Source organism: Pantherophis guttatus, chromosome 3 (genome assembly GCF_059756535.1).
Source record: "Pantherophis guttatus breed Tessera chromosome 3, ASM5975653v1, whole genome shotgun sequence".
NCBI lineage: Eukaryota > Metazoa > Chordata > Lepidosauria > Squamata > Colubridae > Pantherophis > Pantherophis guttatus.
The window spans coordinates 60,049,272-60,071,728 of NC_142065.1; the positions used below are offsets into that span (position 1 = coordinate 60,049,272).

The following is a 22,457-nucleotide window of genomic DNA, read 5'->3' on the forward strand; positions in this document are numbered from 1 at the left end:
GTCTTTATAATTAAAACCAGCAGACGTTGTTTAGTCCCAAGTGTCTCACGTTTCATTAGTGAAATTAGCTATGGCTAGCAAATGGTGCTCATAGTGCAGCCTTTTAAAACTGAAAGTAAAATATAGTACAAATCATGGCCCATCTCAGTGAATATCTGGAGCAACTTATTTTTTCCAGTACAAGAGGTAATATGGGAACAGCAGCTGTTTTTGCAAAACAGTTTATCATGTACTATGCTATTCCCACGGACACAATAGGATTTTTTCAAGTGAACCACATTTTCAACAATAGAGAAAGCTGAATGCTTCAGTTTATCCTATAACGTATTTTTCTAGATGAAATAAAATAACCATCAGACCCAAAACAAACTATTTTATTTAGATTTGACATTCACAATGCATAATAGGTGCAAAATGCAATAGCTAAATCCAGCTTTCATCCACTCCATTAGAGCTTTTGCACATTTGTGAGGCCCAATTTTATAAACCATTTCAATTAGTTTAAGTAGGACAATGCAAATCAATTGCTTTTATACAATGTAAAACCAGTGTACTTTCAGTGCAGTGGATTCCAATACAAATCCTAAAGAACAAATTCCATAGATGAACACTATGATTCATAGCACAAAATTGTTTTAACATTTTAAAGATCGGATTAATTATTCATATTCAAAATGACATAATTTTCACTCTGGAGATATAAAATCAAGACTTTTTTTTTAAATAGCATAAAAAGCAGTACCACTTTTAAGTACAGCCAACACACTCATACAAGAGAAACAGGTTTTGATCTTTCAAAACCCGTAAGAATTTTTCCCTTTACAATGTTACGGTTCTCCATACAAATAAACTACCCTTTTCTATAAATCTTAATTTTATTAATTCTTTTCATATGATTATCTGAACAAAAAAACAATCTGCAATAAAGTAATTTTTACTTTTTAAGTGCCACTAGAATTTTTTGTGCAATCACAAAAGATACAATACATTCCACTGTTATGTTACCCTGTCCCTATTCTTTCTATTCTAAATGTCCCTAATTTTATCAAGGGATTCTATTGTGTGAAATACCTGAATAATCTAATTTTTAAAAATAATATATTCATTGGAAGCATTTCAATAAATCCAATATTCATTTGAAGCCTTCTGTTATTACCAATCTAAATAGATGAATCCATTTCATGGGCACCTATGAAGATGAACACTGGAAAAAAACCTGTAGATTAATATCCACATGAACATTTCCAAATCTTGTGTTTTTCTAAAATATGTTACCGCTTCTAGCTATCCTACTCAGCATGGCTGATAGATAGACATGATATGACTTGTGGCATCAGTTCAGAAGAGTATTATACCTTAAGGATGATGAAGGTAAAATGGGGGAAATGCTAGGATTTTGACCAGCGGTTTAGCTAATTCCCATTACTCTTCCTTACATAACCTTCCCTAAAAAAGCAGGCTCAGCTCTGGGAAGAATGCTACATATTCAATTTCAAATCAATTCTGCTGTACAGCTGTTGTGCACATTGTTAATTAACCTGAAATAATTTCAAAGAATATGCTTATTTGAGCCAATTTATAATTCTGTTTGCCATATTTATTTTGTTTTCTTGATAATATGCATAAATTTATTCTAAATGCACAAATATTGCAAATTAGAAGAAATACTTAATAAGACAAACAATGCATTTTGAAGGTTCTAATGATATTCAAAAATAGAAAGATAGAATTACTTCAAGATTTTATATGAAGAGTTAGCTTTCTAAAAAGCTTGCAAATAGGGAAAATTTGCAAGCTTTTGCACTTCAGAGTTTAGACATTTCATCACTTCATGTCCCTAAATTTGCCTAATATGAATGCCTTATTTCTCAGTGGTGACATACACACGTGAGGAAATGCTGGTATTCAAGTGATAACTTATACCTTCCTTCCTGCTCTATAACAAAGTATGAATTAACCTTAGGTAATTTTTTCTACTGAAAGCATTCCTTTAATGTAGGATAGATTTCAAATACATATTTCTCTTACAATACAGTATTGAGTTATTGAAGACTATGACTTCAGCTTCTAAATTGGATCAAAAATTTTGGAGTGAGATTTCTCTTACAATAAAAATGTATCTTAAAAACAATTCCTAAAAGTGTTCATGATAATTAACTTAATACTGAGATTAAAAGTCATTCTTTTCATATGGATCATAACAAGCCACCTTTAAAAAATACCTTCAATATTTTGCTATACAATCGTATGACATACACACATACAAATACTGCTATATTTAATTGTTATTGCTTTATTTGGTCAATAGTTTTTATACACAAAGCATATAAAACTAATTTTATCCAAAAGAATACTGGTGTTCAGTTACCTTGCAATATGAATTTTGAGCTTTAATGGGTATAGCTAACATATAAACTTAAGGAAACAATATGCATTCTGGATAATTATCTAGATAAGGGAATCTGGTTTTCAAAAAACTGTTCATTAAATTTTTGGAAGGCATCTGTTTACATCATATTCTAGTACACCAGTGCTCAGTACTTTGATAGAAACCAGTGCCATTATTCTCCCAAGAAGCCTGAATTTTGTGATGGGCAATGGAGATTCCTGAGAACTTAAATTTGCTAAAAACTAAAAACTGTAAAGAAAGCCAACAACTATGACAGCGTTCTACTCGACATATCCTTTTAAAATAGCTTTACAGTAATAGTGGCACATTAGAAAACCTTGCTGTGTTTGGTTTGTATAGAGAATAATGTTTATATGAGGTTATTTACTAAACAAAATCCTACCATTTGTTTGCCTGACAACATCTGATGTTTTCAATAACAATAAAATAAAATAAAATACAGCAGCTTAAAATGCTTTGAATTTCCAAGTTTATAGCTCATGCCACATCATCATAAGTGACTTCACATTCACAAACACATGTTTTTTTTTAATAAGGCAAAAGCTTACTAATCTTGATAGGCCATAGTACATAGGAAGATGCTGTACTCCTAGTGGAAATCTTTCTCAAACTGCAATTTAAGAAGCAGATTTAATTATAATGTGGAGAAAATAGCACATCCATGCCACAATCTCAATCCAGTTGAACCTCACATTGGAATTAATGTTAAAATAAATCAGCCAACTACAGAGCGAAAACACAAAGATGTACTTAGTACAAAATATAATTATGTCCTTATCACCTCATTCTTCTCTGAGAGTATCCTAATTACTGATAATATTAACTATGCTAACCATTAACACCATTTTTTATTCTTTTTTAAACTGGGGAAGGTTAATTGAATAAAGTATCACCAATACAATGAGGAAAAACTGAAGTAAATATTGCAGTGTTTCCAGCAGGAATCCTTCTTCATAAAATTATTATAACTGAAAATAACAATGAATCTGTGATCTGTTTAAAATCAGAAAAAAATATTATTCTTACGACCAGTTTCTCAGAATGTCTTTTTATCTCAATTTCAAGAACTGAAGTCTCCTTTAGAGTCTGGCATAAAAATTAGTCCTTGAATAGCACAAAACTTTCCAGTGATTCACAAACAAATATAGGAAAGGAGTGTCATACAAGTGTAATTCCTAGGAAGAAGAACTGTTTTCTATTGTCGACTTTTACTTAATACAAACTGGAACATTGATTACTTTTGATGAAAATTAGACCCAAATATGTATAAGTTATTCTAGTTTAAATATTTACAAACGGAAGAATCCCATCCTGCAAATCAGATTTTTATATTTTATTCTAAAGTGCAGCTAATTTAAGGCAAATTTGAAATATAAAATCAAGTTTGTCAATATATACACATATTTTAACTTGAAGATGAGCTTCCCTTATAAGGGAAATAAGAACTCTGAGATAAAATTCTTCGTCATAAGGTGCAATTATCATTTTCATTACAACTATTCAATTCAATGCAATGCAATCCTGGGGCTGTGATCCAGGACAAATAAAATGTCCCTAGTTCTGTGGGAATCCAAACCAATGCAATAATGTATTTGCTATTAATAGGCCCTATTTGCATAAACAGACTTAGGCATGGCTATTTACCCCTGGATCAGGGCCTCAAAAGTTGGAAAAACTTTCAGGGGTCAACATATCTTATGTTACAACAGATAAAAATATAAAAGCTTTTCACTGTTTTCCAAAGAACAGAAAATTTAAAAGGTGTCAATTGTTACATTAAATCAGGGATCGGCAACCTTAAACACTCAAAGACCCACAAAGGTCCCAACAGGAAGCCCCCGTTCAATTCTGGAGCCAACCGGAAGTCCGGTTCCCCCATCACAGTCTCCTCCTAGTGCAGCGTCCTTTTTCCTCTGCCGACTGGAAGTCCAGTTCCCCCACCATAGTCTCCTCCTAGCATGGCATCCTTTTTCCTCTACCTGTCCTAAACAAAAGGCCTATCAATTCTGGAGCCGACCAGCAACAGGGAGCCGCAGCAGAAGGATGAAAGAGATACATGCGGCTCCGGTGCCGCAGGTTGCTGACCCCTGCACTAAATTAACTTCAAAGACTAGTACAGTGATGGCGAACCTTTTCAGGACTGAGTGCCAAAAAGGGAGCACTTCGCTCGTCAGGGCCACAACCAGGAAGAGGAGCTGCCTAGGGGGCATGCGCGCGCCGGATAAAGTACTTCTGGTTTCCGGTGCGCATGCAAGTCTTCCGGTTACTGCCACACATGTGCATGTGCCGATCAGCTGGCCAGCATGCATGCTCATGCCGGAAAATGGAAGACCAGCTCTTCCAGTTTCCGGCACTGTTGCACACACAAAGCCAGCTGATCATCGCGTGCAGATGTGCGCCAGAAATCGAGAAGCAGCAATGCAGTGCATGCCAGGCAACATGGCTCTGTGTGCCACTTCGGGCACGCATGCCACAGGTTCGCTATCACGGAACTAGTAGATCACTGGGAAAAGTGCTATAAGTAGTTTTTACTTAATCAGTTGGTTTAAAAAAAAAACAATAGCTTCTGTAGTCCTTCAATACTGTGTTTATAAGAAAAGATACTATAGACCCAATGCTACTTTCAGTTCTGATATAGAATATCTTCCATCTCCATCTTCATCAAATTCCTGAAAACTCTGTGGATCATCCACTATAGATTCAACCAGATTTTCCAGGTCCTCATATGATAACTTGTCATTAGTGCCTTGGCTAGAAGTCCTGAATAAATTTTGAAGATCTGCAAGGACAAAAAAAAAAAATCATAAAAAACTGTTCAAGGTCTCTCCTGAATTCAATCACCCCAAACATCTGTGATCTGCACAAGTCAGTTAAAACTGTGCTTAAGAAATAACTTTATTGTGCCAATAATAGTGTCATGTCTCTCAAACTCAGTCTCCTTACTGTCAGCACTGATATTTCTATCATGGATTATTTAATTAGAGTTGCTCATTCATCTGCAATTCAGAAAATGCAGTTTAGTGTACACTTACTAAACAAAGGCTACTTTCATTATGTCTGGGATGTATAAAACTATCATGGTTTATTAAAACCACCAAAAAAAAGGTCAATATTGCTTTGTAATGGAAAAAGAAATGATATGAAATTAGAATGCAACCTCGTTTTCAGTTTACTAAACTATGGAAAATCATTATGTCTGCCAAAACAATAATGATATGCCATACATATGCATTAAACTAGCAAAAGCAACACTAAACATTTGGAAAGAGATAATGGCTAAATATTAATGTATGCCAAGTGTCTCAATATAGCTGATTATCTACTTCAAGTATTCAGAGTAGACTGTAGTATAACAACCCATTTTATATTATTTTTATACATTATAGCCACGTTAAAGCCACGTAAAAAAGAATATTTCTTTTTTGTTACTTTAATATTTTCAGTTGGATAACCCATGGCAAGAACCCAATAAAAGATATTTAAGAAAATCAAGAGATAATTAGGACATGGGGATCCTGCAAAAGCAGAGACTCACCCTTTTTGCTAACATGATCTAAACGAACATTTTCTGAAGCTATAATGACTAACAGTAATTTCAAAGAGACAGATGAACTGATGATGGGATTAAGTATCTCTCTGTAATCCCAACCCTGCTCATTCCACCTGAAATTAGCAGCCATTTATCCCATCTCAAAGAGATATACACAATCAAATATTTACCATCATAAATAAATCCTTATATATTCATTCATTTTGCCATTTCTAAATGTAGACTCCCAATTTAAATTTGTAAAGACAACTCTTTGACATCTATAGATCCAAATGTATTAATTTCTAGAATCCTTTGCACACAAAACATGGGTTCTTTTTCCATGTCTAAAAACCTCAACTTTACCTTCTATTTTGGATATTCCAGGTAAGGACAAGCTTCTTGGGTGTCGACTTCCCTCAACATTATTGCCAAGTGATCTTGAAGAAATTCTTGGAAGTTTTGTAGGCTCTGATGTGATGCTCTGTGAATTTTCTACTGTCAAGTAATTTTACAGTAGTCATTTCTTTTTCTTATTTGATAATAGCAAATATTATGCATCAAGGTGGGGGGAGGGGGACTTTGTTTAGATGGTATAAAGCAGTCACAAGCAATCTTATCAGATTTCAAATGTATCTACTTCAAATGTATTCTACTTCTACTCATACTAAAGTAAATAATAAACTTATAGTATAACTGCCTTCTGGAAATTTAAAGACCAGAACTATTACTTATTTTTTTAATCAAATCATCAATTTCAGTTTCTTTTTCAATTGAATTGTACAGTTTATATGTTAGATTAAAGTTGGAAAAAACTCTGAAGTGATTAATCTTGATCTGATTTTTTTACATCTCAAAAACCTGGCATTTTAACAGGGGTGTGTAGACTTTCTATATCCACTGTAAATGGATATAGAATTGTAGCTCATGATAAATGGGAACTCTCAGTAGATCTACCTTAGGGGACCTAGACTCCATCTGGAGTAGATACTCTTTTAAGAAATCCAACTCCAAACCATATAGGACAGTGATGGCTAACCTTTTTGCTGTCATGTGCCAAAAATGGGGGGAGCGTGGGGGGGTCGTGCATGCGTGTGCCCACACCTATAATTCAATGCCCCCATGTGCATGCACACGCGACCCCCCCTTCCCTCCACTTTTGGCACCCAATGGCAAAAAGGTTACCGGTGGGCCCAGTAGGCCCGTTTTTCCCTCTCCTCAGGCTCCAGAGGCTTTCTTGGAGCCTGGGGAGGGCAAAAACGGCCTTCCCCATTCCCCCGGAGGCCCTCCAAAGGCTGGAAACGGTCCATTTCCTGACTTCTGGTGGGACCGCAAGGCCCAAAAATCAGATGGCCGGCACACGAATGCGCGCTGGAGCTGAGCTAGGGCAACGCTCGCGTGCCCACAGATATGGCTCCATGTGCCACCCGTGGCACGCATGCCATAGGTTTGCCATCACGGATATAGGATGTTAAAGGTGATAATAAGCACCTGTAAACCAAGTAGCCATCAATACAGATCATGTGGAAATGTGTAATGTGATTACACTAGGCAGCACCGGTCAGTTGCATTCTACTACCACTAGCTTCCAAATGGTCTTCAAGGGTGGTCCCAAGTGGAAACTGACAAACATATAAATGCTGAAAATGATGTTCAATTCTATGAAATATGACAACTGAAAGGTTTAGTTCAGAAGCTTGAATTCAAATGCTAGCCAGTAAATAGATCTCCATGCCTTCAGGTATGCATTGGGAAACAGATAACAATTTGTTAAAGTAAGTCAGTAATTAAAGCATCATAAAATGAATTTAGCTGGATAGTCTAATGCAATACACAAAATGACATGTATATGAGATGTTTACCTTTAAGTGCTTCAGATCGTTCACTATCTGATTTGCTTGACAGAGCATTAATCAACTGCAGCTTTTCTCTTAGTTTGGATACCTGAGATTCTCCATTTTCTATTTTCTGTAGATTACCAATTAAAAAAAAAACTCTAAAGAAGCCCTGTTTGTTCTACTTTGATTGCACTTAATACAAAATATACTGGGTAGTTTATACGTTTCTAGCAAGTATATTTATGTATCTTTTTTTCTATGAGAATATTGTAATTGCAAATACTATAATTTTGATGGTTTCAGAACTATCTACATTGAAAAGGGAATTGGCAATGTTAAAACCCAGCAGGAATTTTATCTTAATTCCTATGAAGAATAACTAATTTCAGGTATTGTCGTACCTAGTCATACTTCTATCTATAAGTTGAATAAACTAAATTAAAACATCTCTCTCCTGTACTTCTCTTACATGATTGTATACTGAATTTATCAATCTATGATTGACATAAATACACAGTAAAGCCCATTTTATTGGTAAAATTAGCATTCTCTCCTCAAATCTTAAAGCTAAAAATTCTGTGGTGTAAATCTCTGCTGTAATGTTACTCTATAGTTTCTCATATTCTTAAAATGTGACTAAACCCTGGATTTGTTAATTACTTTCATTAGTCTTTAGCTACAACATAAAATAACCTGAATAGTTTTGCAGCATGAGAATTATCCTTAGGAACAGGAAGTTGATTTTTTGGAGAAAGTTTTTTTGAGTATATTTTGCCTTGCGGTATGTCCTTTAAAAGCACATTTTTCTTTGCATCAAGATATTATATCTAAGGTTTTGAACAAAGAGGAAAGTTGAAGTGATATTCTAATGCCCCATAGAGTAATATTTTATGATATTTTAAAGTATTTTTAAGAAGTATATATACTTTCAGCATTTAATAACAACAAACTCACTTCAATCAATTGGTGACCATATAATTAAAGTTCTAAAATGTTTGAAATAAAAATGCTTTGTAGCTTCTCTATGTAGATAGAGAAGACACAAGGACCCATTTTCAAGAGCCTTGTACACTTTTCAGTTAAACAGAACTCAACATGGGTAAACAAACAAACCTACATATTGTGCTTTGTCAGCTTTGGAGCAGTTACAGATTTAATATCAACCACTGTAAAAGCTAAGGTATCATTTTACTTGTTTCCATTTTGTTTTTAATACAGTAATGGAATTTCTTCTCTGTGGGTAGATTTATAAAGAAACTAAAAGCGTGTGTGTAATTTTTGTAGGCACACAGCACTGTAAATGTACCGCAATATAGTTTATCCTTTTTTTTTTTTTCAAGGCTGAACCAATATAACCTTTTCAACATTTCAGCTCCCCTGGGACTTTTGTTTTTACAAAATGTGAATGGAGAAAAATGTATATATTTGGGCTATGAACTTCAATTGTTCTGTCATTTCACTTGAGTTGGTTACCTTGCCCTTCTTACCCTCAAAGTCAGGAACACAATTCAAGGGGGCTCTAAAAAATTACCTTCACAATGGTTCTCCAAAACTTACCTCCATATTTTCTACTTTTTCAGCAGTAGTTTCATTTCTTGATTCACTTTCCATATTTACCGAGGTAGTTAGGTTACTCACCTGCAAGAGACAATAATGCATGTGTTTGCTTGTGCCTTCCTATTATGCATCATAACATATTGCAAGTGTTTAATTCCCAAAATTGTTAAACACTTACCATACCAAAGGTAAGGTTCTTTCTCTTTTCCGGTTTGTTCAGAACGAACATGTGATTTTCTAAGGAAGTAATTTTCCAGCTTAGATTGGTGACTGTGGAATCCAGATTGAAAAATTTTAAATCATTCAGTTTCTGATGTAACATTAGGGTAGAGTTCATTTCCTCTATAGAGATATCTAGATATTGGTTATCCTGTTTAACAGAAAAACAATCTGATTACTTGACTATAAAAGCAGCGCAACAAAATTATTGAAAATAAGAACAACATAATCTTAATGAATCCAGTACACCATAAACTATTCTCTGTAGCCTTTTCAAGTTCAACAAAACAAACTGTATACCAAAGGAATATGCAATTAGCCCTCGAGTTACAACCACTGTTTAGTGATTGTTGAAAGTTACAGTGGTACCAGAAAAAAATGATTTATGACTGTCCTTCACACTTACGACCTTGTGGCATCCCCATGGTCACATGATCAAAATCCAGACCCTTGGCAACTGGCATATATTTATGACGGTTGCAGTGTCCTAGGGTCATGTGACTACCTTTTGCAATCTTCTGAGAAGCAATGTCAATGGGGAAGCCAGATTCACTTAACAACCATGTTACTAATTTAACAACCACAGTGATTCACTTAACAACTGTGGCAAGAAAGTCGTAAAATGGGGCAAAGCTCACTTAACTGTCATGCTTAGCAATGGAAGTGTGCTCAATTGCAAGTCAAAGACAGAAGCAGAATTAGATGTTATCTCATGTACCTCTTCTCTGATGCAGGCCAATTTCAGTGGCTGTTATGGATTCTGCACAATCATGAAAGTATTAGAATGCCATTGAAGTTTTATGAACATACTTTCATAATATGTTGGGATTTAAATTATTAAATTTAAATTAGAACTGCAGAAAAAACAATTGCTACCAATATGCCTTCCATTGGGGGCCTGTATACTGCATGAGCAGAAAAAGGGCTGTGAAAATATCTACAGACCCTCCCCTCTCACATCCTAGACATAAACTGTTTCAACTTCTACCCTCAAAACGACTCTATAGGGTACTCCACGTCAGAACAACTAGACACAAGGACAGTTCCACATACACCCCCCCCATGCTATTCCTCTGCTAAACAACTAACTACCACAACACTGTCAAACTAGCTAGAAAGGTCATCATTATTCTCATCTTCCCTGTTATCTATCTCCTTATCTTCTTAGGACTATAACTTTGTTGCTTATATCTTACAATTTATATTGTTTACTTAGTATCCCAGTATGATTTATGTCGATTGCTTATTTAGTATCCATGACTATCACTAAGTGTTGTATCTAATGTTTTATGATGAATGTATTATTACAATGACTATGATAATGATCTGTCACTATTGTTGAGGACTTATGCACCAGGGACAAATTCCTTGTGTGTTTAATCACATTTGGCCAATAAAGAATTCTAAATTACTCCACCTATGCCAGGTGACTAATAGGAAGATAACAGGACCAATTCAGTAACAGTCAGATACTTGGGAGTGTTTAAACACTGAATAATTGTTTTATAGAAACTGCATCTTTTTTCTATTGTGGATGCGATACCTAAGTCTTTATCATATTGCAACTACTCTCAACGATTATATGATAGATGCATTTGAAGCAACAGCAATAGCTTCTTGACTACTTATTCTTTTCATTCTAGAGACAGTATAAATATCAGCATTTGTGTTCCAAAAATAATACTAAGGAATATAACAATGCAAAGCTATCCTGGCTATATTTTTACATAACAGTTTTGAAACCGTGATTTCCAAAGCTTTTAAAAGCAAAAAAGCAGCACCTGTTTACAAATGTTCGTCATATTCTTTTCATTTATCTGGGGGACAGAAGAGGAGGAAAAGGAAGGTAAATGCTTTTGTCTAACATCTTCTGTGTGTTCATTCTGAAATATATTAAGATATGTGTTCAAACCAATTATTATTAGAATATTCATAACCCATCAAGCATAACTCTTATATACATTCCGTAAATAACTGAAGGAGAAGAAAGCAAAGGGAAGACAGTAAACCTTTTGAGAGCAGCCATAAAATACTGGCATTTGCTTTACTTGACATTAAATTTGAATTTAAGGTTTTTATGCAGGAAGAATATGAAGCAGAGTTATAGCTAGAAAAGTGAAGTGTCTAACTAACTGCCTAAAATGTGATGTTAATATTAAAGTGTTTCCATCTGGATAAACAGTCAATATCTACAAATCTGCTTATATAAAGTTTATAAATTTAAATTGATTTTAAGACCTGATAAAGTTTAACAAACCTATAAGAACATAAAATATATTCCACTTAAAATGGTAAACAATAAACATCATTTTCTCTTAATAAATCCATAGGGGGTTTTAACAGGAGTGGATTCTACTTACCTTTACTACCGGTTCGCAACGGGGCTGCTCGCGCATGCACAGAAGCATTTTGATGATGTCAGGGTCAGTGGGCGGAGCCTCCTGCCGGTTTTACTACCGGTTCTATAGAACCGGTGCGAACCGGGGGCAACCCACCACTGGGTTTTAAATAAGAAAATGGGGGGGGGGGGGGGAAGAGCCTCAGCCACTTTTATTTTTAAATTGCATACCAAATCTGAAATTCTTATAGGATGTGCTACAGAATGTACTCTTGTGAAAAGTCTATACATCCTTACTATTTCTTTTTGGAGAGTTTCTAGAGTCTTCTTTTGCTCTTCAATTGCTGCTTGCATGGCCTCAACATCATGATGAACACTAGTTACTGTGCTACCTATAGTAGCGACACTCTAGGAAAAAAACCAACAGCAAATTTTTTAGCATCAGACATTCATTGATCAACTAATTGAAATTCAAATGTGTTTACTCCAATGAGGAATTATTTTAATTGGTTACATTAAATACAAAGAATGTACATTAACAAATCTCATTTATTGCAGTATGAATAACAACTTATTTTCTTGGATATATTTAACTGGGAACTTATATCACATTTGAAAAATATGGAATGAGGTCATGGAAAAAATTAGTCACTTTGTATTGCTCCATTGAAATCCACATCAAAGCTTATATAAAGTATATGTTGTAGTGTATACACACAACCAGACAACATAATTTATATTGCCATATACACACGAAGGTTCCAACTGCATCAGCATTCTACATGCTTGGATATGCAAGAAAAGATACATCCTACGATAAACTTTTTATATTTGGAGAAAAACATGCAAACAGATATGTTTAAAAACACAAACCTCTAGTATTATCAGTTCTATTATCAGATCACAAAGTATGATGAAAACTACTTTCTTTATAGGAAAAATATATAAAGTGCTGGAAATACAACCTGTCCATAGTATTGCACTTAGCTTACATATAGAAAAAGGAACTTATTTCCAGGTAAGCCAACATAATATTGGCTGTAAACATATAAGGACAACAATTCTGAATACATTACTTATGCCCAGTTTTACTAGTATGCCTCAATACTGCAAAGACACTGAAATCACCACTACTAATTGTCCCCTATATTCTTCCTACAAGTGATTTGTCTAGTCATGATCTAGTCACATAAACTGGAAAACTCTTGGATTTCAATAGTTTTACAAATATGTTTTTGTTTTCTTCATACATTTTCAAATAAAGAGGGATTAAAACGTAATAAAATATAGTTCCTATTAGAAAGGAAGGACACAATGAAAAGCTCTGTACTTGTCAAATTATCTAAAGCACAAAAATTCTAAAGATAGATTAGTATTAAATATAATACATACTTTCTGAAGCTCTTCCACTGTAACAGGAAGATTAATTAAATCAGAAGCAGATTTCATATTTGCTTTGAGATGATTTACTGCCAACATCAACAAAGATATCTGTAATCACAAATGAAAGAATGACTTTACAGGACAGGTTTTTTTTAATCTTTTCTGTTGTAAAGGTTCATCCTAAAACCATGTTATGAATGTGTTACTGTTGAGTTACCAGGACTGAAGACTGACTCAAAGGAACAAACCTGAATTACAAAATGCTGCCCAAGGTGCTGCTGATACAGTTTTACAGAGGAATTATTGAGTCTGTCATCTGCACCTCTATAACTGTCTGGTTTGGCACTGCAACCAATCAAGACAAACATAGACTTCAACGGATAATTAGAACTGCAGAAAAAACAATTGCTATCAATCTGCCTTCCATTGAGGACCTATATACTGCATATTATTTATTTTTATACAACTATTGTATTTTTATACAATCTATTTTTGATACAACTTTACTTGAACAAATGCTTTGCTCACTTTACCTGTTTGTTTATTTCAGTGATGTTTATCCATATTTTGTTTATCCCCAAATCTCCATTCTTAATTTTTTCCAATTCCTTTTCTTTGTTAAGGAGGTCTTCAGTCATTCTGGGAATTTCTTGAAATGAAGTTTTTTGATTAGATTCCACTAAAATAGAAAATTAAATACTTAATGAATCTGAAAACATGAACATAATTTCTTTCAAGCTCTAATTCTTATATCTAAGACGCTATGACTCTCATTATGAATATGCATAAATTCTTTTGGAGATATTCCCAGCTTTAGAAGCCCATTATCATTACCATAATATGCAGACGAGCCTATTCTCCTGCACTGTTCCCAAATTATGGGAATTGCATTTGGTCTCTGCTGTCTTGTATTTAGAAACATTATCTCTAGTTAATTATTATATTAATTTGAGACTTAAAACTTGCTAGAGTAGAAAAACAGAGTATAATTCAAATAAACAACAAACATTTTCTTCCAGGTCTCAAGTACACTTCCCAGTGCATTTATTGTACTCATTTTTCATAAAACAGTAAAACACAAGACACCCCATGCCCTATTGGGTCATCCTTTCAAAGATATGTCCTTATCTAAACAAAGACCATAGGTGGGAAAAACAATTGTGGAGTGGGAGCAACTTCTGACTTCCTGCCTGCTTCCCCATCGAGTTTCCATGTGGGAAGTTGGTAGGTAGCATCAGATAACCTTCCTTCCTCCCTTCCCTCCTTCTCCATTTACTTTGCTTTTGGTACACTTGCAGGAAGAAGTTAGCAGGGAAGCCAGCAGACAGTTTTTCTCTCCCTCTCACCAGGCAGTGGTGCAGGGGTGTGCATGAAAGAGGTGCTGTATGGGTCAGGGAAGGTAATACCAGTCAAGAAAAGAAACGGGGGGTGGGGGGTGGGGGGGGAGGATGCAGATCAGGGAAGGACAGAGGCAGAGCATGGGCTGGGGGATTTGTTCCTCCATTTCTGCTCCCTTCTTTTCCACCTGTTGGATGGGAGAGGGGTTAAGGAATTGTTAGATTGGTTGGGAAGCCCTCACAGCAGTGAAAATGAAGATCACGTGACCACAGCAAGAGTGCAGCACCGCCAGAAGCAGCTACATCTTTCCCAAATTTCATTCCCTTCAGAGTCACTGGTCCTGGATTTTGTAAATTAGTCCATTTGAGGTACACTTTTAGTTCAAAAATTGTTGCTGCATTAGGCACGCTTTTGCTCAGTTAAAGGTCATGACAATCAGAGGTTCAGTAGTATATACTGTAAGTATCTATGCCAATACACTTATACTTTTCTAATCCATAACTGATGACATATAATTCGGTGTTCGCTAGTAATAATGAAGTTGAAATCCAATACACCGATAATAGAAGCAAGCCGTTGTAAACTAGCAAATCAATAAGCTTTTAGAATCAAACATTTTAACTTTTATTAGAGATTGCAATCAAACTGTCATAAACATGCCTTAAAATTGACCACAAAATATTTGATTATGTTTAATAAGCATGTGCTGTTTTTCTATATGCTTAAGACTCTATTTTCTGCAGTTTCGCAAAAAACATTGTTTATATGTAGATGTATTAATAATAAAGGAACCCACAAATGGAAGATGTTAATCATGCCATTAATTAGAAATACTAGCATTAGCAAACAAAAACATTTATGTTCATGCTATTGAGTTCTTATGATTAAGTATGATATAACTCACCAACTCCCTACATGAAGAAACATTGTTTTCTTAAATATAAATGACATTACTAAGATTCCAATAGCAGTTCAACAATTGAATAAACTGCTTTAGGTGATTCTCATTGGCTGGAGCTACTTAAACAGAGAACAGATGACCACCAATCACAGATTTTGTAATAGTACATTCCTTTACTGGGCAGGGAGGTGGACTACTCCAAGGTCCTTTTCATTCTTTGCTTCTTAATTTCAAAATCCAATCATAAAAGATGTTAATTACATCAACCCAAAGGTCAAAAAAAAGCACAAGCTTTCAATATCTTCATCAGGAAATATTTTAAGACCCAGAAGTGGAGGGTGAAGAAGAAAAAATTGACAATACAGATAGTCCTTGACTTACAACAGTTCATTTACTGACTGTCCAAAGTTACAGCAGCACTGAAAAAGTGACATGATAATTTATCACAGTTACGACCTTTCCAGCAACCTCATCATGTGATCAAAATTCAGATGCTTGGCAACTGATTCATATTTATGACTGTTGCTGTGTTCCAAGATCATGTGGTCACCTTTTGAGACCTTCTGACAAGCAAAGTCAATGGAGAAGCCAAATTTCCTTAACAACCAAGTGATCAACTTATCAACTGCAGTGATTCACTTAATAACTGAGGCAAGAAAGGTCATAAAACAGAGTTAAATTAACTTAACAGAAAAAATCTCAGTTAACAGCAAAAATTTTGGGCTCAGTTGTGCTTGTATGTCAAGGACTACCTGTACTGAAATATAAAATCTGCAGTGTCCATATCAACATTAGAATGTAGGACAGGACAGCAATTAGGGTCTCCCTGGTACAGAGGTTGTCTATTGTCTATTATAACCAAGACAGATGCAGCTATTTCTGTAATAGAGAGCTGTTCCGAATTTTGAAAATATAAAATATTCCTGGTCTCTGAAATGAGCATCCATTCATTCTTTACTTGCTTTATACAGCATTATGTTCTATAAAGAAGAAAGTTTGCCTAAACATACAGTATTACCTTCTATCAATTTAAAACAAAACAGAGGATATTTGTTTTTGCTTTTGGTAAAATATTCTTAAGAAAATGGGAATATATGATTTTGCCCCATAACGCATGCTAAAGGCAAACTATATGCTAATTTCTTCCCCGTAGAGATGGCAAATATTTGAAATTTGAACTTACTGGTTCTAAATCTTTCCTTTAATCCATCCAGATCTTCTTTGAGAGCAACTTGCATCCATACCAATCCAACACAGGCCACCACACAAGCAGCCAGGATGACAAAAGTACATAACGGGCAGCAGAGTTTGCAGCATCGCAGGTAGTCACCCCTACATTAAAAATGTTTTAAATTGGTATTTGCGAACAGAGCTAAATATTACATTAAACCAATACCTTACTAAATTCAATATAGGAAGCAATCCTCCTTTTAAATTCTATATAATTGTACTATACCAAATATGAAATTCCATGCTATGAAAAATTCGGAATAAAAATAGAACTGCCAATATTGTATTATCCTTGTCCTGCATCTGAAATACTAAGTTTAGTTCTGGTAATAGTACTTGGAAAATATAACACAGAAAAAAAAGCAAAAAGCAAAAGCATAATATAGCAACCAAAATGATCAAGGATATGAAACATCTATATAAGAAAAGGCTACAATATTTGGGATACTTTGGCTTAAAAAAGGGTGATATGACTGAAGCATATAAAATTATGCATAGAACTCAAAGAAGAACAAATAGTGTTATTCTACATCAAGCCTGAGATAGAATTTTGAAGTTGAACACATTAAACAAAAGTACAAGAAAAAGGTACCTTATCCCACAGGAATATGTGTAGAAACATTACAAAGTAAAAACAAATGTACAACAAATGCCAATAAAACCAGATTATGCTTTGATATATGTTTATGTACTACTGCAACCAAAATCATATTATGGAATCAAATTAACAGTATAATCTCTGCAAACTGACAATACTCAAGCAGAAAGAATGACAATATCATTCTTCCCCATACCTGCATCATTAAGCAGAGCACAAGAACAACACCGGGATAAGTTGTACAAGTAACACACCCAAGTTACTATGTCAGGAAAGGCTAATTCTCCACACTGTGTTGCTGTAGTCATACCTCAGCAGCAATCGTTTTCAGTTCCAGTTGCACTCAGCAATTTGATGTTCTCCAAATGAGCTATGATTACAACTACCATCAATCCAAAGCAGCTAACAGCTGAAGTGATGGAATTACAATCCAACACAAAATCAGAGCAACAGATTGAAGGCTATGTTAATAATATTGCTATTCCAACTGCTATATTTTCCGATTTATATTCATTCCAAATCCAACCTTATTTCTCAATACCTGTTAACTCGGCTACTACAAAATTCTGAGTCAATTACAGGTAGTCCTCAACCTACGACCACAATTGAGGCCAAAATTTATGTTGCTAAGCAAGGAATGTGTTAAGCGAGTTTTGCCTCGTTTTACGACTTTTCTTGCCACGTCTGTTAAGTGAATCACTGCAGTTGCTAAAATTAGTAACCCGGTTGGTTAAGTGAATCTGGCTTTCCCCCATCAACTTTGCTTCTCAGAAGATTGCAAAAGTTGATCCCATGATCCCAGGGGCACTGCAACCGTCATAAATGTCAGTCAGCTGTCAAGCTTTCGAATGTAAATCACGTGGCCATGGGGATGGCTGCCAAGGTCATAAGGGTGAAAGACGGTCATCAGTCACACTTTTTTCAGTGCCAGTTGTAACTTCGGTCACTAAGTGGACTGTTGTAAGTCGAGGACTACCTGTATAAACTGAAACCTTCTCTTCCCCCTCCATAAAGCGCCGTATCTCTTCCCATTCCTAAACCTCCCGATCCCCACAGACAATCCTCGGTTCCAGTACCCTGCCTATCCATCCCAGCTTTCCCAGCCACCTTCCTCCCTGGATTATGCGGGTCTCACTTAGAAAAGCGGGTGCGGGAGCCCTGCAGTCCGAATCTGTCCCCGTAATCCGGATCGGAGGAACTGCTGGTGATGCTCTCGGCAGACTCGGTGCGGAGCAACCGATGCCCCGAGGCAGAGCCTTTCCTGGGATGCTTCTTTTTGAGCCGGCCGCCTCCGCCGCTTCCGCTTCCCCGGTCGCCGTTTCCACCGCCGAGGCCTATGAGCGCGTTCAGCTCCTTGCGTTTTTTCATCCTCTTCTGCTGAGCCGGGGCGAGGCTCTGGGGAGCCGAGCTCCGCAACGCAGGAGGAGCTCCTAACTCGGGGCCCCGGCTCGCCAGCTTCAGCGTTTCCGACGTTCACCGCCCAGACGGGCGTCTCAAGAGGGCCGGGCCGGATCTCTTAGGCTTCGGCGATGCCGTTGTGGCCGATTCTTCTTCCCACCGGCTTTAGGTGCCGCCGCAGGAACCCCAGCCATGGCCGTGGGAAGAACATCGCTTCCTCTTGCTCCTCGCCGACCAACGGGTTGGAGCCATTAGTTGCTAGCACCGGAGACACCGATTGGAGGGTTTTGCTCGTGGGCCAGAACCTACCAGTATCCCCTCCTCCTATTGGATAAAAAGATTGTTTTTCTTACCTCTGCCTTCTTCCCTATTGGGCTATGTTAGCCTTTTTTTTCATTGGCTAGTGACATTTACATCCGGGGAACCGGTTAATACCCGCCCACAGCGAGGAGTGTAAATAAATTAACCAATTAAAGGGGCCAGGACTAAGAGAGAGATAAATGGGATAAATTACAATGACACTTTACTTGCAAAGATGATTGAATAGATCTTCTCGATGAAATGCCGTTGGATCAACTACTCTGCTTCAAATGTCATTAATTACTTAGAGTGGGGAAAAAAAGACATGCTGACTAGAGGGGGAAGAGAAAAAAAGTAAAACAGCATAGAGAAAATAGACCAAAAAAAAAGGCTTACAATGTAGTTGCAAACTTCTGAATTCACCCGAACTCCCCAGACAAGATGGTTGGAAATTCAGAAAAAGCTTGGCTTCATCAAAGAGCCTTATTTATTTATTTATTTGTTTGTTTGATTGATTGATTGATTGATTTATATGCCGCCCTTCTCCCGAAGGACTCAGGGCGGCTCACAAAGAAACAGAATACAAAAGTTAAAAGACAAATTAAAACAGAATATCCAATAAATAAGGTTACACGTGGGAATACCAATTCAAATTTAAGATTTAAGAATTCAAAAAGCTACAAAATCAATTTAGGGTCATATCCAGCTGTGCTACCTAAGATATTGGCTCAAAAAATATTTTGAAAGTCCTCAAAGTTTCTTCTAATTTTGTAAAATAAATTTATTACATGCTCATATTTAAAATTCTGCAGATTTTCCCTGAAGTATCAGTCCCTGATTGGCTATGAGGAAACTTTCAGAAATATAATAAATCGTAGTCCTAGCTTTATAAAAAGTCTTCAGTCATATGTTTTAAAAAGCCTTTAGTTTAGGCATGTTTTTTTTTTTTTAAAAAAAAGTTTTATTGGTTTTTTTCTTTTCTCCTCTCCCACCTTCACCCACATCTTTCTTTTTTGAACAGAATGTTGGTCGTTTCTTATTTTATACAATTAGTCAAATTAAAATACATTTTACTCAATTACAATTTTTGTCAATATTGTCTTCCTCCCTTTCTTTTTTTTGAATATACCTCAGTATTTCTATACTTGCATACGTAAACATCTTTTTCATTTATCCCTAAATTCTAACTTTACTATTTATACATATTTATCCTCTTTTATTCTTAAACAATTCATTCTTTTTCTTAATATATTTATATTTGTTTGTTCAGAGCTGCTTTTCTTCCACTTCATCTTTTTTTTTATTGTACAGCAATCTTTCTCAAACCTAGCCTCTCCCTCTTCTCCTTCCAACTTACTTTCCCCATCTTCTTCTTCTCTTCTCTACTTCCCCTTCCCTTCTCCTTCGCCTCCTCTCTTCCTCCCTGTCTTGCCTTCTCTCCTACTCTACTTTCCCTTCCCTTCCTTCCTCTCTACTTTTCCATTCCTCTCTCTCCTTCCTCCTCCCTTCCAATTCCTTCATCTCTCTCTATTGCTGTATTCATTTTCAACTTAATGTTTCCCATTGTGGAGTCCAGGCAGCCCGATCCTTTATCTTTTTAATTATTAACTATATATTTCATCTTGTTCTCTTTTTTTCCTTCAAATCTTTACTCAAACACTTTTCTAATCTCTTATCTTTTTTACTTTTACCAATATATTTTTTCTGCTATACTTCTTGCAAGTATAACATTTAAATCATTTTTATCATTCACTTTTACATTTAATTTCAATCATTAAATATATTTCTCAAAACTTCTTAACAATATATTTCCACTTATTCAAATATATATTTATAAAGCACATCTTAATCCTTTCTCATTTTACCCAATCCAATTAGTTCTTAAAATATTCTTAATTTGTCTTCTTTTCTCTTTTTATTTATGTTTCAAATATATAGTTTAAGATATTCCAAATATTACATTTCCCCCAACTAGTTTATTCATAGTCAAAACTTATCATTCTATAAACCTCCAATATTATTGAGCATGTGACATTTATTACAGTTTTCCCTTTGTTTCTACTTTTCCTTTTTCGTATCTTTTCATTATTAATATTTTGTATCTGAAAATCATAAAATCTTTGCCCTTAATTTCCCATTATTTCCCATCCCTTTTCCCTCTTTCTTATATTTCCACTGTAAATCCCAGTGTAATCATTTATGTTTTTAATATTTTTTCTTCTCCTCCACCCTCTTTTCCTTCTTTGCCTTTTGTTTTCTTCTTCTTCCTTTCTTTTGTATTTTAAAAGTCTGCACTCTCCTATTCTGCCCTATATTTCCCATTGTTTCTCCTTTCTCTTTCCTTTTTTGTGTCTTTTCATTGCTAATCCTAGCATGCTTATTATGTATTTTAAAATAATAAAACCTTTATTTTGTCCTTTGTTTCTTATTATTTTCCATCTCTTTTGTCTCTTTCTTATCTTTCCACTGTAAATCTCAGTGTAATCATTAAGTTTTTTATATTTTTCCTGTTCCACCCTCTCTTCCTTCTTTGTTTCTTTTCTTTTTGTCCATACTTAATATTACAATTGTTTAATTTTCCATAGTCAGTCTCTTTGTCTTTGTCTTCTTCATTATCCATCTCTCTTTCTTGTTTCTCATTAGCCATTTCCTTTTCATCTTCAGTGCATTCTAGCTCTGTCTTTGCCTCCTCAGATTTCTCAGAGGCTCCAGCTTCATGGTGATTCACTCTGATCGCCTCCCCCCCCCACCCCACCCCGTCATCGGCTCGGAGAGAGTTTCTCAGGCTATTCAAGGGACTTGCCTTTAGACACCAAGCTGCCTCTCTTTCTTCACTGTCACTACAGGACAGCTTCGGTCCGAAGACCGCCAGGTGCGGTTTGTCTGGCTGGATTTTGCCAAGCTCGTCGGAGCTGGACATTTTCCCAGCCAGTACAGCCACACCGCTTTCGGAGTCTCCCAATTTCGTTCACCAATACTTTATGCCCATCCAGCAGCATGGGGGCAATGTAAAAAAAAGTTGAGACGGTGAACAAAACTATACAGTTGAAACCTTGCCCCTTTGTAAATATGTGATGAGGCACACCCAAAGGGAACAGGGTTTGATTGTGTGTCTATATCCACCATCTTAAACCTTTATGCCTGTCATTACCTGGAGAACCCCTATGCCCAATACACATGTGCTTTTATAATAGCCAGAGTTCTGGAAGAGAGATTCAATGGTACACCTAGATAGATCATTCATGTCCATAACTTTTTGAGGAAATTGAGTCTATAGCACACATTCTTTATTGTTGCCCTTTTATTTGATGTAAACAAAAAAATCATATTTATTTTGATTATCAGATACAACAAAATATATATTATTCTTCTAACCTTAGCAGTTACATTAGAGATAACTTCTAAGAGAGCAGATAAC

The 22,457-nt window shown here is 35.7% G+C and overlaps 1 protein-coding gene across 5 annotated transcripts; it reads right to left on the bottom strand.

Moving 5' to 3' along the window:
• Positions 1-358: 358 nt before the first annotated feature.
• Positions 359-19,032, bottom strand: EFCAB14 (EF-hand calcium binding domain 14). 5 transcript variants are annotated; one of them, XM_087889704.1, is made up of 11 exons: positions 18,477-19,032; positions 16,697-16,845; positions 13,808-13,953; positions 13,284-13,382; positions 12,189-12,299; positions 11,335-11,370; positions 9,513-9,704; positions 9,335-9,415; positions 7,802-7,907; positions 6,306-6,434; positions 359-5,189 (listed from the first exon to the last, which is right to left on the bottom strand). In XM_087889704.1, exons 1-11 carry the CDS (start codon positions 18,707-18,709, stop codon positions 5,014-5,016), a joined length of 1,458 nt encoding a protein of 485 aa, XP_087745830.1. In that variant the 5' UTR covers positions 18,710-19,032; the 3' UTR covers positions 359-5,013. The 5 variants fall into 5 exon arrangements, with proteins under 5 accessions (XP_087745830.1, XP_034270917.1, XP_034270916.1 ...); XM_034415026.3 differs by having other exon boundaries at positions 6,306-6,437; XM_034415025.3 differs by having other exon boundaries at positions 11,335-11,436.
• Positions 19,033-22,457: the final 3,425 nt, after the last annotated feature.

Bases quoted from the DNA above. Each gene is read 5' to 3' on its own strand.
- EFCAB14 (XM_034415024.3), bottom strand. From the start codon at position 18,709: ATGAAAAAACGCAAGGAGCTGAACGCGCTCATAGGCCTCGGCGGTGGA. The intron at 11,437-12,188 runs GTAAGGATGTAT...AATATATTTCAG, and splicing joins AAACTCTCCAAAAAGAAATA to AATGAACACACAGAAGATGT. The intron at 9,705-11,334 runs GTGCTGCTTTTT...TCTGTTAAACAG, and splicing joins TGACGAACATTTGTAAACAG to GATAACCAATATCTAGATAT.